The 21,010-nt window shown below is 40.2% G+C and overlaps 2 protein-coding genes and 1 long non-coding RNA gene across 21 annotated transcripts in view; 1 reads left to right on the forward strand and 2 right to left on the reverse strand.

The window, feature by feature from the left end:
* MND1 (meiotic nuclear divisions 1) overlaps positions 1 to 7,908 on the reverse strand; it is a 57,760-nt gene extending 49,852 nt beyond the window's left edge. For 2 of the 4 annotated variants that reach the window (XM_027676890.1, XM_027676893.1), the window contains exons 1-4: positions 7,815 to 7,908; positions 5,577 to 5,642; positions 4,715 to 4,772; positions 2,908 to 3,056 (exon numbers count right to left, since the gene is read on the reverse strand). In XM_027676890.1, coding sequence (XP_027532691.1) covers positions 2,908 to 3,056; positions 4,715 to 4,772; positions 5,577 to 5,642; positions 7,815 to 7,817 — 276 coding nt within the window. In that variant the 5' untranslated portion in view covers positions 7,818 to 7,908. Of the gene's footprint in view, positions 1 to 2,907; positions 3,057 to 4,714; positions 4,773 to 5,576; positions 5,643 to 5,860; positions 5,954 to 7,200; positions 7,336 to 7,814 lie in introns of those variants that run through there. The other 2 variants (XM_027676892.1, XM_027676891.1) reach the window with 2 other exon arrangements.
* On the forward strand, positions 7,386 to 8,402 carry LOC113964538. The gene is made up of 2 exons (XR_003533219.1): positions 7,386 to 7,488; positions 8,057 to 8,402. It is a non-coding gene; the product is annotated as an uncharacterized LOC113964538 (long non-coding RNA).
* Positions 8,403 to 11,375: 2,973 nt separating this feature from the next.
* The window catches only part of TRIM2 (tripartite motif containing 2), a 93,570-nt gene continuing 83,935 nt past the window's right edge, over positions 11,376 to 21,010 (reverse strand). For all 16 annotated transcript variants that reach the window (XM_027676905.1, XM_027676897.1, XM_027676895.1 and 13 more), the window contains 3 exons: positions 20,150 to 20,220; positions 16,839 to 16,979; positions 11,376 to 15,823 (listed from right to left, as the gene is read on the reverse strand). In XM_027676905.1, coding sequence (XP_027532706.1) covers positions 15,671 to 15,823; positions 16,839 to 16,979; positions 20,150 to 20,220 — 365 coding nt within the window. In that variant the 3' untranslated portion in view covers positions 11,376 to 15,670. The remainder of the gene's footprint in view (positions 15,824 to 16,838; positions 16,980 to 20,149; positions 20,221 to 21,010) is intronic.

Genomic DNA, 21,010 nt, shown 5'->3' on the forward strand with positions numbered 1-21,010 from the left:
AGAAGATTGTTCTATTCCTCCAAATTATTTTCAAATGTCTTAGTTCAGCATTAGGGATCACTCCTTTCTCTTCACTATTTACCCTCAGCAAAAAAACATATTGTCTCCTGGTAAAAAGCCTTAATTGCAGTATGAACTGAACTGCTGGATTTTTAAACATGCTTTAAGTAAGGCGGCTTGATTCTGGCTTTTAACTGCTAAAGAAGGAGACCAACTCACACAGTTACCAACCAATCTGGACAAGACACAGAAACGAGGCATATCTCTCAGCATGCCAAAAGCTGTATACAGGAATGATCAAAGACAGGCAACATGCAACAGAAATGGTAAAATAGCTGACTTTTTTCCTCTGCTTTACATGTTCTGACAGGAAGTTTTGTGATACGTGGTGACTGGGTTTAGAAACCCTTAAGAAAATCTGTATGTGTTCACATCAAGAAGACTACAAACACCAAAACAGCTAATTTGAACTCACACACAGAATCTGTTATCATCTTGTAAAAAAGTTTAGAGAGCTATTCATTGAAAATGCCACCTTTCCACTGTGTCAACAGGGAAGTTACGTTCAGCTAGTAAAAATACTTTTCCCTGAAATGCTGAAACATTTCAAGTCTATTCATTAACTCGCTTTTCTGATGAGAAGTACTTTAAAAGACTCATAACATGAGTCCAATAAGCCCATATGCAAGGAGCAAGACTTGGTTTGCAAATAAGGGTCTGGTAAAAAAATATTTCTTTTTAATAGTTTTACATTGCAAAACTGTCCATATCAGCATGGTTTACTTCCTACACAGAAATAAGCATAAAATGATGTTACAATACAGTAACTACATGCTTATTATAATTCCACAATAATAGATGGTTTTGTGTTTAATAATGTAAAAGTACATTTAAAGCAGTACAGCATATTTTTGTAGGTAACACCAGGATATTTATGGTGGAGCACATTAGCTGGATTCTGCAAGACATTCATCAGGGTATGCGAGAGACCTGCTTGACCAATTATCTTTGAAATTCATGATGAGACTAGGCCCAAGGGCAAAGAAAACCAATCAACTCCTTCATTCAGCTGCTTGAGTATAATATGGAGTATGAGCAACAACAGAAAATTCACAAGAGCAAATTATTTGCATTGAACAAGACAGTAGCCTCAGACCATTTGGTGAACAGAGACGGAATTTTGGCATGTATTTGTTCAATCGCTCAGCTGGCATTTATGTTCTGGTAGAATAAATAGCCTAGTCTAACACTTTCGTGAATATACTAGTAAGTTGAGTAACTTTGCTAGGAAATTCAGTTCTAAATCAGTGCAGAGTTAAACTAATCTCTTGTTTCAGACAGATGAAATTTCACTGGAGTAAGAATCAGTGCATTGTTACTACTCTAAAAATTAATTTAAGCTCAGTAGTGCCAGATTAAGTCCATCCTTGAAAACAGTGCAACTATATCCAGTTAAATCAAACTCCTTTTTCAATTCAAGTTGGGGAAAAAAACTTTTTTTTTTTAAATTATCTTGATATAATTGTATAAATATAATGAAGTAGCTGAAGTTGACAACACTGTACATAAGAAGGCAATGATGATACCAGAGCTATGCCTGAAGAAAATAAAGTCTGTAAAAATGTTCAGATGCTACCAATAATTTTGCATTAATTCAAATGATTCTTTGATGAAAGACTATAATGCTAAATAAGCATGGGAAAAGTTGGCAGTGTTGTGGTGCAATCACACCACATGGTCTCATAAATCTATTTTGTTGATCTTGTTATTGTATACTCCCGTTGCAAAGAAACTGAAAAACAGATGCTTTCCCACTCCCATTAGAAGAAGCAGGAAAGACAGTTCCTAAGAAGTAGTTAAGAACCAGACCAACAGAACAGCAATGCTGCAACAAAAGATGCCTTGCTCTTCTGCAGAAGAGCCTATCCTTCCCCTCTACTCCCCCGTGGTGAGGCTGCATCAGGAGTGCTCTGCCCAATTCAGGAAAGACAAGCAATTACTGGAGAGGGTCCACAGAGGGCTATGGAGATGATGAGGGGACTGGAGCACTATTCTTACAAGGAAAGGCTGAGGGAGCTGGGCCTGTGCATCTGGAGAAGAGATGACTGTGAGGGCGGGTGTCTACAGGATGGAGCCAGACTCTTTTCAGTGGTGCCCAGTGAGAAGACAAGAGTCAACAGGCACAAATAGGAAGTTCCATGTAAGTAAGAGGAAAAACTTCTTTCCTTTGAGGGTGACAGAGCACTGGAACAGGCTGCCCAGACAGGTTGTGGAGTCTCCTTCTCTTATAACCTGGATGTGATGATGTGCAACCTGCTCCAGGTGAACCTGCTCTAGCAGGGAATTGGACTAGATGGTCTCCAGAGGTCCCTTCCAACCTGATTCATTCTTTGATTCCATGATTCATGATCAATTTGCTCTTCTCTCCTACTAAAAGTACAATATGGCATTACAGGAGTGCTCACAAATTAAGCCACAGATAAAGAAGAGAGGAAAGCACAATGGCCATAATGAGAAACTACTGCCACATTTACTCAGTTTATGCATTTCAGCACTCACGACTTTTACATTATTACCACAGGATGGCCTACATTATGTAAGAGACACAAAACCATACGCTACCTAAATATTTTGAGTCCTTAAATGACACTTTGCATCATGAATAACATACTTTCAGCACCAAGTAGATAAAAAGTGTTCTCAAGCTCCAACAAGAACTTCCAACATTTTTCTGATGTGACAGTAAGATAATGAGAACATCCTACCACGTGTGACAGATAATTCTTATAGTAAAAATCTCTGTGTGTGGGCATGTACATTTGTACACAAGAGATATAAACGAGAATGACCAGGGGGTATAAGAAAAACAAACCCATTTGGATAAACAAGTATTTTTCATAAATTTACCTGAGACTCCAACTCCTCCAATTTACGCTTCCTGGCATGAAGAGCTTTACTTGGAAAAGCCCAGAAATAATTGGAAGTTCCAATTCTATCAGTGTCCACCATGCCATCATCAACTAGGCTTTGCAGAATCTCTTTCACTGACATCGAGGCTAACAAAAGCAAAAAATATCAAATTAGAACTGCATAGCATCTAAACTACGGAGAATTATGAATACACAACCCACTATCTATAATCACCTGTATGAATATTTTACTCTAATATTAGTCAGCTAGCTGGAAGATTTCAAGAGGACACCCACCATGCCAGAAGCTTCCCTTGAAAGGATGAATCTCTTTGAAATCAGCAGTCTGTTCCTAAAGACTGCTATTCTGCACATCTGCTAACAGTTATTTGCAAAACACCACTCATGAGTATCATACAACATATATGCATACCACAGTACAATACCATAACAAACCCATGAGAGGTACTTCAGAAGTTGTCCTGCAATCTTAATTCTAATATGGATTAATTTACAATTTCTTGATTAGGAGTGTAATTACATTTCCCTTTGTAATGCTTATCAAAGCATTTAATAGCAGCAGAGGTACTAAAGCCATCTGTCTACAGACTCAGGAGGGACAGATTCTACTCTTGATTTTGTTCAGTTCCAATACAGAAACTCATCTGCAGCTACAAGGACCCAAAGTGTTTCTGAACATAATTGATCATTTTCTAGCAAACCTGTGGTATAAGTTACCATTTTAAAAAATGATGCCTGTTAACAAAGCAAAATAGTTATATTATCCTCAAGTGTTGAAGACATAGGCTTTTGAGCTCATTTATGGGTTTTGGTATCTGATGTTCAATTTCTAGTCTAAAAGGGATCCCAGATCAAGATCCATGTTTTGGAAGCCATAGGTTGGATGCCAGGATGGGGCCTTTACACAGGCTAGTCATTTTTCTTTTCAGAGTAACTGGGGTTTGTGTTGTGTGGCTAAATGCCTTCATATGCAGAGGCTGGATGAATTTGGATTATTCAAAGACGTTAATAGTTTTAGAAACTCTACACTTGATTTTTAAATATTAAATTCTACGGACTGCATTTACCACAAATTACAACTGAATATATGCACTTGCAAACCAATCAAGACAGCACCACGTCTCTTCAGAAGCCCATGAGTGCCTGTTAGCTGCTGACACAATTGAAAAACTCTGCTTTGTGATATTCACATCTGCAGTTCTTTCAGCAAGTTCATTTATTCTTGCAATGCCACCAAGATGTGCCAGTCAAGGACAGTGGCAACTACATGATTCTGCTTTGCCCCCCTTTTGTCAATGAACATAGAAGGAAGAAGAATGAGGAACATATAAAACAACTCAACAGCATAAGATAAATCCTCTTGGACCTAATCCTAAACCAATGGATCTCATCAGGAAGGCTTTCACTGAAAAGAAAAACTCCTTCCATCTACAGCTGTCCAGCCATTTTTGGAGGGGAACAGCTCAGCAGAACGCTGTCAGTGTATGTTTGGACTAGCATTTAAAAATATTTATGACGTTACAGACAGATCTTTAAAACCGAGTGCATATAATGATTTCATACACTGAAAGTCACTGCAAGTCAGGCAACTTAGAGCCTAAGAAAGCCCCCATCCCATGTCACTTTTAACACTACAGCCCTGCCATTGACCAGTCTCCCATTCTAGGTATTTTTTCCATTATTACAACCACAAGCCTAAAATTGTAGCCAGGAAAATTTACGCTACATGACCTGTCCCAAAAATGATTAATGGCTCAAGAGAAATAACTTTTATAAACACTTACTAATCCCTTTTTCTTTTGGAGCAATCTTCTCTATATCCTTCAACTGGAACACATCTTTCTGTGCAAAACATAAAAGACAATTTAGTTCCAAATGACAGCATCATCTAAGCCTGAGTGTTTCTTACACTAAATCAATGCCAACAACAGCAAGTAGGAAATACACTGTATGTTTCGGTTTTGCTAGTGAAATGGGCTGCATATTCCTCAACAGAATTGGAATGTTCTTGAGCATTAAATAATAAGAAAAATACTATTATTGTAACAAGCCCTGTTCTTTCCTTCGGTACTCTGAAGTCACCATATTTTGCCTAGTTAGACCATAAAGCCCTTAGGGTACACAGAGCCCAGGCCAGATTGCCAGCACCGGATGCACCACATTGCTCAAGTACTCGTGTCACAGTATTTTTTTTAATAGGTGAAACATGGTGGATTACATATGCCACCAATACAACTGAAGCTCTGCTTTTGTATCTCCAGGTCTCTTCCCCCCAGGGACCTCTTCTAGGTCTGCTCTCAGCTTTTCTAACACTCAGATTTTTTTCCTTCTCCCATAAAATGCAGTGAGATACTTCCTAATCTCCTACTGTCCCTCTTATGGTAACAGACTCAAAAAGAAACAATGTGCATAGGTAGCACATGAAGATTTTAACACATCTGTGCATCTTCATGCCTTGGCTCCACCAGGAGATGATCCACCTGATCAGAAGCTAAATGAAGGAAGCTTTGTGCCTGTAATTTATACACTGATGACACAGGGCATCAGTGAAATGCATATTGGGATACAAAGTTCATCTGCAGTTAAGCTCCTTTCAGGACATGTTTTCCCACCAATGTAAATGCAGGATAATTACAAGTTACTTACTGTTTCAAAAAAGATCTCCATCATGCGAGCTCTCTTCTCCTCAAAGCTCAGACCTTTTTTCTTGGACTAGAACAACGAAAAAAAAAAATTCAGCAATTTGAATAATTAACAGCTGCTCAGAATTCAAATCTATTTACCTCTAAGTTATATTCTCCATGCTTTAAAATACCTTACCACTAACCCCAGGCTTTCTTTGCAAACTACTTCTTCTTGGTCACTACACCAAGCTCATTCACCTGCAATCTATTAAATAGAGGAACCTACCTTCTAAGTTTGGAACTGACCTTTCACACAACCCAATCCATTCAAGGTTTCTTGAAAAATACCAATCCCAAAATGTGTATTTATACCAAACTCACGCAAATTTTTAATAGTCCTTAGAAAAGAAGGAATATCTTTTTTTTAATAATTGTTTTCTAGCTTTTAATATACACACGGTACTGTGAGATGCAGGCCATTAAGGTTTTTTTTAGGAGATAAAGAGCATTTTGAGGTATGTATTTCTTCAAATGTCCTACCAAACTTTATAATTTCAAGGTCATATTTTAAAAGCTTTGCTGCTGTTATTTCTTTTCTCTACAGTTGTGTGACCAAGCAGTAAATAACATAGGTTGAACTTGAAGCAAAAGGCAGAAATGGCTACTCACAAACTGCTACCAGCAATACCAAACTGATAAATAGTCTCCTCTGATCACTTTCAGAAATGCTATTTTGACATGCCCCTTGTAAAATTAGAATATAAAATATTTCACAGAGAATTGGAGTTTTATTAATAGCATTTAGCATAGTCCACAACAACTTGAAAGCAGCTGCCATAATGTGAATCCAAAAAGTTTCCCCTTGCCCCACTCCCTTCTTCACAAGCTGTGTGTGGCTACAAGAAATTGAAAGAGTGATAGAAAGAACACCAGAGGTTGCTGGCAGAAAAAGGTCTCGTTTAAAAAAAGCCAAAAGACTTAAATATTGTTGCCCTTGAGTCAAAGGAAGTGGGCATTCTAATAACATGATGCTCTGAGAAAGACATGGTTATGTTTCCAAGTGTCAACAGAAGGGAGTCAATACCATTTTTACTTTTTAACGCTGCTTCCTTCTTAAATAAATCACATGACAGGGCAGCACAACATTTAAAATGTGCACCAAGAGCAAACCAGCCAGACTGAGTTAATTTTAAAAAACAAATGTAAAAGGTAGCTTATGAAGCTACAATAACAGAGACAGGAAGAGAAGCAATTCAATATTATATTTAACAAAAGCACCATTACTTTTTTAAGTCTCCTCCTTTCTGCTTTAGCCAGTGATGCCCGATGTCAGCACTGATGTCACAACTGTCTCCTACGATGTCACTACCTTGCAGGATTAAAGCCTGGAGCCGCCACATACTTGCGCGTAGGAGCATGAACGGAGAGCAGACTGATTAACTTCCATCTCCCTGCCTTCCCAAACAGCCCTGACACCGTCAGCAGCCAGAGGAATAAAACCTGTATGTGCATGACGTGGAATCAAAGCGGCCTTTCTGAACGCTCGTAGCGCGTCCCTTGGGCGCCAAGTTTCACACCCGCACTCCAACAAACAGAGCAAAGCAACCAATCGAAGCGCGCTCCAGATAAATGTTATTAACTTTCACGTCGATTTCTCCCTCCTACCCCGCTGGCAGGTGCTCCCCACCACAAATACAGACCGCACCAGGCGCATCCCCTTTGCTGTCGCTCACGCTACCGCAGGCAGAGGCGGGTGTGCGGTGCTGTGAGCGCACTCGAGCACACCTGCGATACACTCTCTGCCCGCTCCCACCTCCCCACGGCCGCAGCCAGAGGCTCAGCCTGCTCACACCTGGGCCCCCGAGTCCCGGGGGGACCAGCGGGCGCCGTGCCCACCCCGAGCCTCTGTCACGGGGCTATGGCTACTCCTCCAGGTGCCACCTGACTTTCCATCGCCCTTCAACAAACCAAAGGCACAGCCCACGCCGTGCTGACGCCGCGCCCCCCGACCCGGCTCCGTGGGAGCTTATCGGGAGCCGCGGTGCCTGCCCGGAGCCCGTGCCCCGCTCCCCTCAGCGGCCGCCGGGGCGGAGAGACAGCGGGGCGCGGGCGCCCGTCACACGCCCCCTGCCGCGGTCCCGAGTGGCAGCCGCTGCGGCTCCCTCAGCAGCCGCCGCAGCCGCGCCCGGGCCGGGCGGTCGCTGAGGCTGCGGCGGCCGAGGAGCGCGGGAGGAGGAGGAGGGCGGGCGGCTCCACTTACCATGGCGCGGTTTGATTTCGGCGCCGCCGGGCGGGAAGGGGCCGTGGTCAGGCCGCGTGCGCAGCGCCGCCTGCCGCCCGCCCCTCGCTCCCGGCTGTCCGGGGGCGCCGAGCCGCGGGACGCAGGAAGGGAGGCAGGAGGCCATGAGGCTGCCGTCCCAGGGCAGTTGTAGAACACACATCGTTTTTAGGCCACCGCTAACATGCTCGTGTTTTACCTTTTTTTTTTCTTTTTTTTACCAGCCGGATGGCGCCATAGAATAAAACCGAGGGGACAAAAAGAACGCGGTAACGGCGGTATGAAACGACGTGTGTTGTACAGCTGGCCTGTCACAGGAACCGCAAGACATGGAGAAATAAAACCCTTGCTGACCGTGAAAGTGAAGGGCCTGGGCACATCTGGTGTTGCATGTAACAGTTGTTCATTGAGATGACTGTTCTAGCGGCTTTAATTACTTGCATCTTGTTTTAATTATCATTTGTGTTGTAAGTCACTTTCCTTCAGCTACAGGATTTATGGGAAATTGCTTTGCAACAGCAGTGGGTTGATATCTGCCATACTAATTGTAGAGTTTAAATTTAAGTAAATGAAAACATGCAAGCTGAGATGTTCAGGCAGTCTCTGAAGATTTTTTTATGCCTTTTGCAAGATGCCCCATTCCTGAAACCCAAGGTTCGTTTTCATGCAGACCTGGCCCATGATCCTGTTCCTCGTTGTGTGCACCAGTGTATCACTAAAAACGAAATGCAAGTTAGAAAGGATGTTATTAATACAAAGCTTAAGGTTCATACAAAACACAAAGCTTCTTGTTTTTTCATTCTCTCTTGTGCAGCACATTTTCAACTCGCTAGCTTGAAATGAAATCTGTTGGTACGCCCCCTCATATGCTGTGAGAGCTCACATTCTGTCTCCTTGCTTTTCCCTTCCTTTGGCCAGCCCCAAAAGTATGTCCCCACGCTCCCTGTGACAGTTCTTTTCCTCCTGTCACACTCACCTCTGCTGCCCGAGGGCGTGGGCCCCTTCCTGTTCCTTCACAGCCTGAAATAAAACTGAGCTCTGCTCTGATTTTTAACTGCTGCCAAACAAATGGTTGCTGCAACATTTTTTGCTGTGTGGGTTTTCTCCAAGTGACACATGTGAGCAGCAGAGTGGGTGTCAGAGCTGAACATGCTGAACATGCAGAAGTGGAGGAGGAGAGGGAGGAGGGGGTTTCTTAGGGTCATTCACTCTGAAGTGGGCTTGGGGCGTGTACCTCGTGTATTCTGATCAGCATGTGTGAGACAGCAATGCTCCCGTCTCCCCATTACACCTGAAAGTAGACTGTCAGCAAACACCTGGGTCACTCCCCCAGGTAGAGCCAGCACATGGCTGGAGCACACACATGGAACCATAGCTGGAAGACATTCCTTGTTTCAGCAGTGATCGCAGCAACCAAGACAGCCCATTTGACTCAGAAACATTAGGTCATGCTCTCAGGCAATGGTGGGTAGGTCGGCAGGTTTTCTCTGTCCATGCCCCCTGGGGACAGCCAGGCTCAGCTACCCTGACTGCACTGGCAGCTCTGAAGCCTTTTCATGGCCACATTACTGGGTCCAATTTGCTCTGTAATTAGAGGTTCCCTAACACCTCCCACATTTTGCAGTACCAGCTCAAAAGTAATTAGTTAAAAGACCATGGGGTGAAAGAAGTCTCAAACAGAAGGGGAACACACAGTAGTATCTCGTGCTGTGTCATTTCAAGGTGACGAAGTACTGTATTTTCTCTAACTCAGGAACAGTAAAAAACTATTTTTTTTCAAGGTGGTTTTCTGTTACTGGGTAAAGTGGAATGAATGATTCCTAAAATACATAAAAGTCTGACGTTTTTAATTGGCTTCAGAATGGCTAAATGTGGTATTTCACAAAACTGCTAGTCATATGCTATGCTAGTTTTTTACTGTTCCTGAGTTAGAGAAAATACAGTACTTCGTCAGTGTTAAAATATGCTTGGACGAGATGAAATTTGTACCCTCCACTTTGCTCTTACAAATCCGTAGTTGAATGACATTCAGAAATTCTGTTTTGAAAGGACACTAAAGTGACAATGGCAGGAAGGCTAGGAAGTAGGAGAACAAAAATTGTCCTACTTTAATTTTGTTCCTTCCATACCGTATGTGCCATAGCGCAGTCTCTAAATTACGAGCTATTTTTTCAGCAGAAGGGAAGAATTCACATTGAATAGCAGATCAGTTTATTTCTAGAAGTGTAACAGCAAGCCTTTTGAGTCCTGTGGCTGCCTCCCACAACACCCATATGACTGACAGCAGTAGAGCTTAACCATGGAGGACAAGGAGAGCTCTAAGAGATGCTTACTCATGGGAGGTCATACCAACTTCTCTGAGGTCCAAGCAGTCAGTCATGGGCTGTGACCAGTTATCAGGAAGCAATATGATCCATGAGTATCCCATACAGGCCCGTCTCTGCAGCATCTGCTGCCTCATTTCAGCCTCAAATGAGCATTTGGACTGTAAGCAGATGTTCTCTCTACAAACATCTAACCCAATGAGAAATGCTAGCGGGCCCTCCTCCAAAACTGACTGCTTCCACAGCTTTGCTAGGCAGAGCTGCTGAAGTAAGCATTACCAATATTAGCATTGAGATGAGTTGCTTAAATACTAGGTTTTTGGTATAACTAGGCATTTCACTGAAAGAACAAGTCATTCACACGCCTAGCTCAGCCAACAGATCAGAGGGGCAGTGGTCTTCAACTGGACGTAGCTAATGAGTAGCAAGTGGTGGGTATCTATTCCACCAGCACAGCTGGGGCCTGCCTAGGGAGAACATCTGTCCACAGAAATTACATTGACTGTTCCAGTCACTGAGATACTTTTGGCTGGTCCAAATTAGGCAGCACTGTGGGATAGTTAACTGCAGAGCAGCACAGCTGTATGTGAGAGAAAACTTCAGCCTAACGAACAAGGAATTGGTACATCTGAAGATTCTGTTTATCTTTGTGAGCAGGTTCCCAATCACACTGAGTTCTCAAATGATTCAGGTTTGGAGAGTTCATCAGTGACCAAGAAGACATAGGTACTATGTAAAATGAAAGTTAACATGAACTGAAAATTTGTTCTTACAGGAACAGAGTCAGACTGAACTCCTAAGGCAAATTTTCTGTTCTTCCACAATAATTTATATTTGATTTTCTGCAGCAGACCCTTGAAAGATGATAGCACAACATAGCTAAAAGGTACTGTATACTTCTGTGATGCAAATGGAAAAGTTTATGACGCATAATCTTACTGCCACCAGTGAAAATGTTAATTTTGATTATTGGACTGAAGAAGGAAAGGAGGAGACAAGGAAGTTCCAACTCTCCACCTTCTTCCCAAGAACAACTCAAGTCCCTCTTTCCTCTGTGTCTACATAAAAGCCTAACACCCATGAAAAAAAATCAGTTTTCTTGTGACTGTGGCATCAGGGAAAAAAACTGGAAAAAATTACCTGTCTTCCTGCATTATGGCACTACTTTTACAGACAGTGAATATGAGACATATCAGAAATAAATCCTCAACCATGAAAATAACAGAGGAAACAAGCTTTATTTTTATTATTTGAAATTTTTGTGCGTGGTAAAGGTACACATTTGACTCTGGTTTTCCTACATTTCCAAGACAGAATAATTTTTTTTTTAATCGTCGGCTAAAGCATCAAGAATACTGTGGCACACAGGAAGCTAAAACTACACACACACACACAAACACTTTGATGCACATCTTTCATCCTTGGCTTTAAGGAGAAAAAGGTTCTATTTAGCCTCATAGGGATTAAAAAAAAACAACCAAAACCAACAACAATAAAAAAAAAAAACAAGTGAGAAGAATATTTCATTATGAGTTTCAAGAGAGTGCAAGGCTTACATATACACAAAACATATGAGATTGACTTACAAAGATGGAATGTACAAAAACTTTAAAAAAAAAAAACCCATGAAAAAACTCACTCACTCCTAGAACTGGAAAGCTGCAGCATATCAACTGGTAGAGATTTCTAACAGGGGCTGCTGCACTATGCATCTTAGGGAACATTCCCATGTCATAAAGCCAAAGCAAAAGTGTTAGGGTTAAGGCTGTGTTGCTCACAAACATCAACTGAAGTGCTGTACATGTGTCAGAAATAACAGGACCTGTTAGGAATCTTCCCCCTCTGTAGCACAAATACCTTTCGCACACTTTCCACAAACAGGTCAAATAATCACTGCTCACAATTCTTCAAGAAAATTTTCCATGTACATCATGATTTCATAACGAGCTGTCTCCCACAACTGAAAGTCATTTCTTTATAACAAACAGAACATATTGGGCACTTATAGTTCTCATGGCAACACTAGATCCTTAGTTATAAAAAATATCAACATAAAATCAAAAGCCCTCTAGCTTTTACAGAGCAGATGGGCATGTACTAATAAATAACTATCCACCTTCATTAGGCAAATGTGTGCCTAAACCATTTTCCTTTTCTTTTTCAGCTACATTGGTGCTGGTTTAGCCTACGTAAAAATCTCCTACTGCTTATACTGGATTTATCTGAACAGATCCTTTTATTTTATTCTATTCACAAAACAATGAAAACGCAGTTGGCTAGTTTGTCCTAAAATGCTCCAAATGACACAAGATCTAATAACCTTTTGAGATTACTTTTGAGTTGAAGATTAGTTAAATGAAGCACATACTTTCACCATTCATGCTGTGCTGCTAGTCAATTAGCATTCCAGGGAAAGCAAGGGAACATTTGGTTATACCTGAAGTCTGGCAGCAGCGTGCCTATAAAGCCTTTAATAAATGCTAACAACTCAGCAAATCATGTAGTGCAATTCTGACGTTCCCTTAATTAGACGAGAAAAAAATCTGCCATTTTTTAGTACAGAATTTCTGCTTTGGTTGCTCTTTGTAAGGTTTCTAAGCCAAGCATTTTAGTGAAATTGGCTTCAGAAGCACACTGTAAAAGCAATGTGTTTCTTAGTGTCCCAGTGCCAGGCAGATAAGGTCAGACCTTGGAAGGGAATGCCACTGAATTTGAAATTGTAATTGGCCGCATTTGCTATCAGAAGGAACTCGAAATTTGTGACATTTTTCAGGTGCTTCTCTGGTGATAATGTCTAAAAGTCCTGAAAAAGGACTACTCAATTTTAAGAAAAAATCCACAAAATCCCTAATAGCTTTTAGCTGGGTTGTAACGGGGTTGTGTGCAGAATTCCGTATTTCATCAGGATGGACTGGGTTGACAAGGGTTATATAAAATCATGGTAAACAATGCTGGACCAAAGGGACTGAAAAGCTTTTGAAGAAAAGTGTGTACATTAAATAGTACAGTATTAAATATATGTTTTGATATATAGGTTAGGATCTGATTTCTATGCTTCTCAAAGTTCCTGAAAGCAGAGGATTTGGCGATGTTTTCTGAGGGGTAAACATGCAAGTTTAGTAACATTGTATTATAAAAATCCATATTTGGAACTAGATACAATAACTGACAGCAACAGCACTTTTTCATTTTCTCTTAAAGTTTTTATCTCATAGAATCTGTGCAAACCCTTCTCTTTGCTAATAAATAAAGTTAAAATGCTACGCACCTTCTCTTCATTAATAAATGTGCCATTTAAAGACCTTCCAATATCAGAAATTGTTTGTTTACCAGAAGGTTGCTTATAAGGACACTTAGTATGAAAATCTGATCTACAACTTTGTTAAATTTTGATAGGACAGTTTATTGTGTAATGACTGAGATACCATCTTCGGAATTTTAGGACAAACTCAGTTCAAGCAGAGGATATTTCGTTCTCTTGGTAATAACAAATTCGAGTTTTAATATTCCATAAATGTTACCACCAGTTTCTCAGCTGCATTATACAGTCCAACCTTAAGCTTCATGCACAAAATATTTATTCCAGTGAAATAAGGAAACTTATATTTGCATGAAAATTTATAAATTGGCTCTATGTGCAAAAAATAAACAAGGGAAAGAGAAGGAAATATCTTTAAGAAAAAGTAATTAAAAACCAGACAAGTTCCCCATTTAAGAACCTTGGGGTCTGCATTTTTACAAGTCAAATGCAACTTTACAAAAAAACCATTATTTTTCTCAAATTCATTGAAACAACCACCTTAACCTTTTAGAAATAAGACAAATACTTTTAACAAGTAATTTTATCAAAGATTTCTTTGCATTTTGAAGACATGCTTAAAATACTCCCTCGTTTCTGACCCAATGCCCTTTTGTTTCAAGGCCTAAAAATGAGAAAAGAAAGACAGCACTTCCCAGGCCATTGTAGGCATTGGCAGCAAGCTCACCAGCTTCTCAAACGAGATTTAAGAGGGAGCACCACTCTATCTACATTAGGCTACAGTAGCAATTTATCCCTTGACCATTGGATTTAGAAATAATAAAGCAAATGCTACTTTAAAAAGGAGAAGTTCACACTTAAAAAACCCCAACAAACCAAACATTAAAAACAGAACTATGACTGTAAGCATTTCCAGTTAAATTAATACTTCCACAAAGAACACAGAAGAGAGATCTGGCAGAAGAAGGAGGGACATTTTTTCAGAGTACTGCCATTGTCAAATGTTATACATACGTTCCAGTTTGCTGAAATAACCCACATTTACTTTTTTTTTTATGTCAATCAGTCATACATACATACATACATACATACATACATACATACATACAAACAAATTGGAACAAATCTCACAGTCCTTATTTTGTCCTCTAACAAAATTCCCTTTAATGAAGGACTTCAGGAATTGGTTCAAATTCATTCTTATTTGTATTTTTTCTCACATAAAAACAAATAGCTTTGGTAACCCTTGGCTTTCCTATACAACCTCTGTTTTTCACAGTTCCTTTGGTTGTACAATGTAGGTCCTCCACAGGGGTACCTCTCTGGCTTTCTGTCCTGTGTGATGCTGCATGTTATTTTATTGGTTAATACAATGAGTTGCCGCAAGGAAACATGGCAATGAACGCATACGAAAGAGTGGCACACATGAGGTTAATTGAGTTGACATTGTAATAACCCTGATCCTAATGAACTAGTTTGGTGTCAAAAGGTCTGTCATTATACAGAAATTCCGTTCCCACTAATGTATCGCTACAATTAAGTTTTTCCAGAGCTTTAGAAATGTCCAGTCTCTGCAAAGTCCTTCCTGCACATTGAGCAAGAGGAAGAGTGAAAAACAAGCATACAAAACAATCCTTCATTAATTCCACATGAGTAGGGAATTTGCATTGATCGTCATAGTGCTAAACGTTGAACTGTGTTAGGTCTGACAGTTAGAGTTAGACGGATTTTGTGAGACTTAACCTTATTCTAAAAGGACCTACTTGTTATAGATAGTAAGACTGAAGAATGTTAAAAGTGTAATACCTACCATGATAATGAGATCTAGAAGATTCCCAGGATCACCTCTGGGTTAAATAATGCATAACAATGATACTTCTCTAAATTTGGAAGCTCTGAGCAGGAGCTACCCTTCGCAGTCGTCAAAAAGCTTTGGGGACTTTTCCCAAACTTTTCTCATTTTTGCCTAATTAGCTAATTCCAGTTCCATAGGTTGCAGTTTGTGTTTAATTTCACATTGTCTTTATGAATTCAGTGAAAGAAGACTTTTTTTGTTAACCCTTGCAACAAAAAGTTCAGTGAGAAACATAAGAGGTGCAAGTCCTATGTAAACAAGGTAAGTTTGGAAATTATCACAGGAAGTCCATAAGAGACTCCTTCATTATTAAAAATGAACTCAAAGTAGGAGATATCCTGCATTGGATCTCTAGGACCAGTCTTAAGGGTGGGTGATTATCCAGCTCCAGAGCTCATTGCTACTGTAAGTATCGATAGACCTTGAAGCAGTGATTTCCAGAGTCTGCAACTACGACGTGGCCATCTGAAGTAAGGGCCAGACCTTGAGGACCATAAAGTGGGTCAGCAGAGGTGTTAATGTAGGACAAAAATGATCCGCTTCCATCAAAAACCTTAGAGGGTGAGAAAGCACAGAATAAATGTTATGAATAAAAAAGAAAAATAGTGGACACAAGTCTGCTCTCAATTCTACTGTTATACTTCTCATCTTTGAAACAGTTGACATACACTAGAACAAACAACGGCAAAACCTGTTCTGTTATCTCATAATATGCAAGTTTATATACAAATGTATTTTCTTGTTAAAAAGAGCTAATTAAGGCTGTCGGGATCTTTGGCAAAAATTAAACACACAATGAAATAATAATAATTAAAAGCACCTTGGCTGTTCCTTGTTCTAAAAATAGGCAACTACAATAAATCAAACTCAATCAGGAACTCAACCAACATATTGTTTTCCTAACAAATATTACTGTCGTGGCTAGCCTGACTCTTAGGTTCCCACACAGAAAAAAACAGGAATTTGTTTACCCTGTTGATAGTGCTTCCTGAGAACAACTCATGGGCAGATCCCTCAGTTTTGTATTCAGTGGATGTAATACATACACTTAGTTATTTATTGGGTAGTCTTTGGCAAATAAGAAGACCTTGTGATTAGCACTTGAAAGATAAAAAGAGTGCAACTCTCATAACTTAAAAGCAGAATAGTTTCTCAGTATTTAAAAAAGATTATAAAAATCTGCTGCATTTGCCTCAGGTCATTTGCTTTTTCATATTTTCCACCATGTTCTCCAATCTTCTGTTATGGTGATTATAAATTACTATCATCTCAGCAATGCTTGCAAGTTGCATAAGTCATCAAATAGCTTTTGGGGAACTACTTGCAGACAAAAGCCTTGGTCACAGTGACCATCAGAGTTGCTAGTAGTCACACTGGAAAGCCTATCATCTGACACCACCAATTTTAAAAGTGGACAGGCCAGGAATGAGGCATATAAAAGGTGAGAAACCACATCACTTCTAATTTTTGCCATCGTGTTTCTTGGGCAGTCTGAAGACTTTAGTGGCCAGAGTTATCAATCCATTAGTTTTCTTAATCAAGCACCTCTGAAATATGGAAATTTCTACCTGTATTCGGCTGTTTCCCCAATCTGCTACAATAATATTTCCATTAGAATCTACAGCTACTCCAGTTGGTGCATTAAACTGTCCATTTCCTTCTCCATTTGATCCAAACTTCAGCATGAATTCTCCCTCCTGGTTAAATACCTGTATGGGTTAAAACAAAAACCTGAATATGGCATCGCATCAATATTAGTATTCTACTAGTACCAGTTCACCTGCCAATGAAAGTAGGAATTGAAGACTCCCCATGAACACACAAACACACGCAGAAGATGGGAGAAAAAGTAGCCATCTCTCCCTCCAGCTCCATTACACTGTACAGTCTTTCCCTTCCCACTTAACATCTGATTCAGCCCAAACACAGAGGCAAAGAGCCCCAGAACCCTTCTAAAGCTTGTCCATCTTAAATTAAAAGGAGCTGAGGGCAGATGCAGCACTGGGTTCTGTGTTTCTGTAGAACTGAAACACAGCGAAGCAGATACACCCTTCTCTGACTTCCATAATCTAACACACACTGAGAATCATGGCATGCTGCTCTCTGTATAGACAGTTCAGCAACTGAATTCTCTGTGATGGTAACAGGTTTAGACAGTAGAAAGATGGAACTAATCAATGACTATTGTGTCAGTGACCTGAATGTACCAATGGGACCAACTGAGATACAGAATTTGTCACTTACATAATGCCACAGCCATTTCTAAAATATTTTGGTCCACTTTGGACTCAGGCCCAGCTATAGCACAAGGTCCAACTGTGTTCTTAGAGACTGACTGTGGCCTGCACAAGAAAATGCAAAGACCTGACAAGTGCCAAGTGATAATAAGGTGGAAGATGCGAGGAAATCATCCTGTTCTTGAACACCCACAGTGAACAGAGAAAAAGGGAAGGGAAATTAATGAAGTACTTGGTTGGTGCCTCAGATGATTAAAGAAAGTAGAAAAAAGTCAACTAATGAAAAAAACAGGCAAAGATGTATTGCTCTCTCCCTGGGTTAAAGTGGCCAAATGAGAGAGAAGCCTACATTGTGCAGGATTTTCCATAGAAGATGCCTGAGGGAAGGAACATGCTTGGAGGTTAATGGGGGAGGGAGAATAATGTTGCTGAGTGAGCATGTTTCATTCAAGACACTGGTGGCAGGAAGAGACTTTGGGACCCAGAAGAGTGAAATTAATTTATTTAGTTATTTATTAATTAATTTATTATTTAAAGCAAGATGTACTCTGCTCCCAGATTATATACTCTGCTCTCCAGAGTGTCAACAGTTATCTGTACCAATTTAGAGAGCACTACAAAAATAAGAATCTTCTCCAGTTAGCACCAAGTAACAAATAACATTTTTATCCTATTGAGTCATGCCAGAGACAGATGGGAACACTCCGTTCTCATTAGAAATGTAATAATTATAAATTCACTAAGATGCCACACTTCTTACATGTCTTCACTTGCTTTTTTTTCATTTTAGTTTGCCCTTGTTGTTAAGCCTCTCCAGGCATTCTTGTTACCAGGCAAGCCATGCTTGTGGAGGGGTAATTTACGGAGTCATAGGCATGCTGCTGCTAAACAGTCTGCTTTAAGGCTCTTGCAGCAGTCTTGGTTTCTGCGTTGTAATCCAAACCACGAGTTGCTACTTCCTCACAAATTCCAAAACGATACGCAAGCAAGGTTGCTGATCAAAAGGTAGATGATTCAGCACTGCTCAGTACATGAAAGTGTCTATGTTTAGGCAGCAACTTCCTATTTCAGGTGAATATGTAAGATTTATCATTGCAGTTATGAACAGTGAAGAACTGGACTGAGGGTCCATCTTTGCGTTCAATCAAAATAGGCATCCATTAGGTGAAATCCCAGGCATTTCATTGGTGCATGGGACTTGATGCATGTGGCCTGAGAACCCAGATAGGACAGCATTCTGCCTGTGTCCACCTGATCCTGCTTCATGTTGAGGAAGGGAAAAAGAGCACACATGGAAAGCATCTGAAAGGGAATGCCTGAGAACAAATATGCACAGGTGAGTAATTTCTGAAATGGCCTTTATCTCCTTCATATACACTTTCCAACACATGACCTCTCAACACATGTATCCTTGTTTTGGTTTATTATTGGGACAAACAAATATACTTCTCTATCTTACCATGACTTTTTAACAGGCCATGAGTGAGGACTTCCCATGGGTGTAAGGACTAGTGGCCAGTTCTGCCCAATGCAGGAGGTACTGAATGAAAACCAATGGTTACACAGTTTTTAAGAGATCTGATTGTAAATGGATCTGGTAATCTTAAAGCTTACAGGTGTGGAATTTGAAGACTGTCATGTATCTTTACTTTGTTATAATTTTGTTCAGCTAGAAATGTGGAAAGCTCTTACTGGGAAATTCAAAAGCAGTTACCAGACTCTTAAAATAGGACAGAACATAGGGACAATAACAGGTTTGGTAAAGTGCTGGTAAAGTGCTAATAAAATGCTAATAACTAATATTTATCTCAGGTACAGCTTATGTTTGAGCAGTTGAATTAGAGGCCATTATAGCAACACCAAAGGCAAGGGATTATATCTTCACTAAGCAATGCACTACCTGTAGAGTTCTCTGAACATGCTGTCCTGTGGTGGGTCTGGCTGAGCCGGAATTTATTTCCCCATAGTAGCCCTCAGTGCTGTGCTCTGCATTGGTAGCCAGAGGAGCATTGATAACACACCCATTGATAACACACAGCCATGTTTTGGCTACTGCTGAGAACAGCACTGTAACATTCCTTCTTCAATCGAGGGCGAGATCCTGGGAGGGGACACAAGTAGGCCAGCTGACCCACGCTGACCAAAGGGATATTCCAGACCATATGACATCAACCCAGACATAAAAGCTGAGGCAAAGAGCAGGACCGGAGGCATTCCCTGTCTCTCATGGCTGCCTGCTGACAACTGTTATGTGTGCTGGAGCCCTGCTTCTCGGAGAAGTGGCCGACCATCGCTGCTGATGGGAAGTAGAGATTAACTGCTGGCTCCTGCTTTGTGTGCACGCACGCTGCTTTTGCTTTCTTTTTTTGCATAAGTATAAACTGCCTTATTGCAACCCACAATTTATGTTGTTTTCTTTTCCCACCTTACTCTCTCCCCTGTCTGGCTGGGAAGGGGAGGGATAGAGCAGCTGGGTGGGCACCTGGCGTTCAGCCAAGGTGAACCCACCACATGTCCTTATATCAAAGCTCATATATATGGAGTCTGATCTCTTTGGCTTTAACAATACTTAATATTCCCCAAGAAAGTACCATAATAAAATAAAAATAGCAACTTTCCAATTTGCCATTAATTGACAGTACCTTGACAGAATGGTTATGAAAATCTGTAATGATGATTTCATTGTTGCTGTTTACAGCTGCAAAATGAGGACCTGCAATGCAGAAGAAGAAAAAAATAAAAAAAATAACAGTACTATTAAAACAAAAAGTATTGTTAAATTAAAAAAAAAAATTCAGCCTGCCAGGATATTATGTTTGGCTTCTGAGCAATAATAGTCAAATTGGGAATACCAGTTTCAAAGTAGGAGTAGTTTTATTTCATGTTTGGTTTTTTTTTTAAAGCTCAGGATGCTTTTTGTAAACACAGTTTCTTTTTCAACCAGTTGTCAGCTATTGTTACCAAAAGCATTGTTCATTTCTCCCTCTCTTGTATACATATGACTATATGGAGATTTATGTGCTTATTAACAACACATAGTGCTTAGGCATAAAATGGTGTATACACTGAAAACAGTTCTCAAAAATGTTAATGTAAAGTCTTAATTGAAATATTCTATGCTCTGTGTGCTCACATCTTACAAGCATTTGAGCTAACAAGTTTTAGGATAAATACAAAAGTTACATAGAAGATCATTGTCATGGAAAAATGTGCATCTTTGGTTTACATTGTGTATTGAACTATGAGTGCAAATTTGAGTAATAAACAAATGGTAGCTTGAAAACAGGCAAGTCCCCAAATCAAAATACTTTGTTCCATTTTGAGCTATTAAACAGATCAGAACTCAGTTTCAATTTTCAGAGTATATCAGGGTAAACTATAAAACAGATGAAAGCCTTTACAATGAAAAGATCTGAGTATGGAGAATTGACGTGTTTTCTGTTGCATACAAGCAAGGAGAGGTGATATATTTCTCAAATGCACTGTTAGGAAGTATTTGCATA

The sequence above is a fragment of the Neopelma chrysocephalum genome, unplaced genomic scaffold (genome assembly GCF_003984885.1).
Source record: "Neopelma chrysocephalum unplaced genomic scaffold, ASM398488v2 Primary Assembly neopelma1_42b, whole genome shotgun sequence".
Taxonomy (NCBI): domain Eukaryota; kingdom Metazoa; phylum Chordata; class Aves; order Passeriformes; family Pipridae; genus Neopelma; species Neopelma chrysocephalum.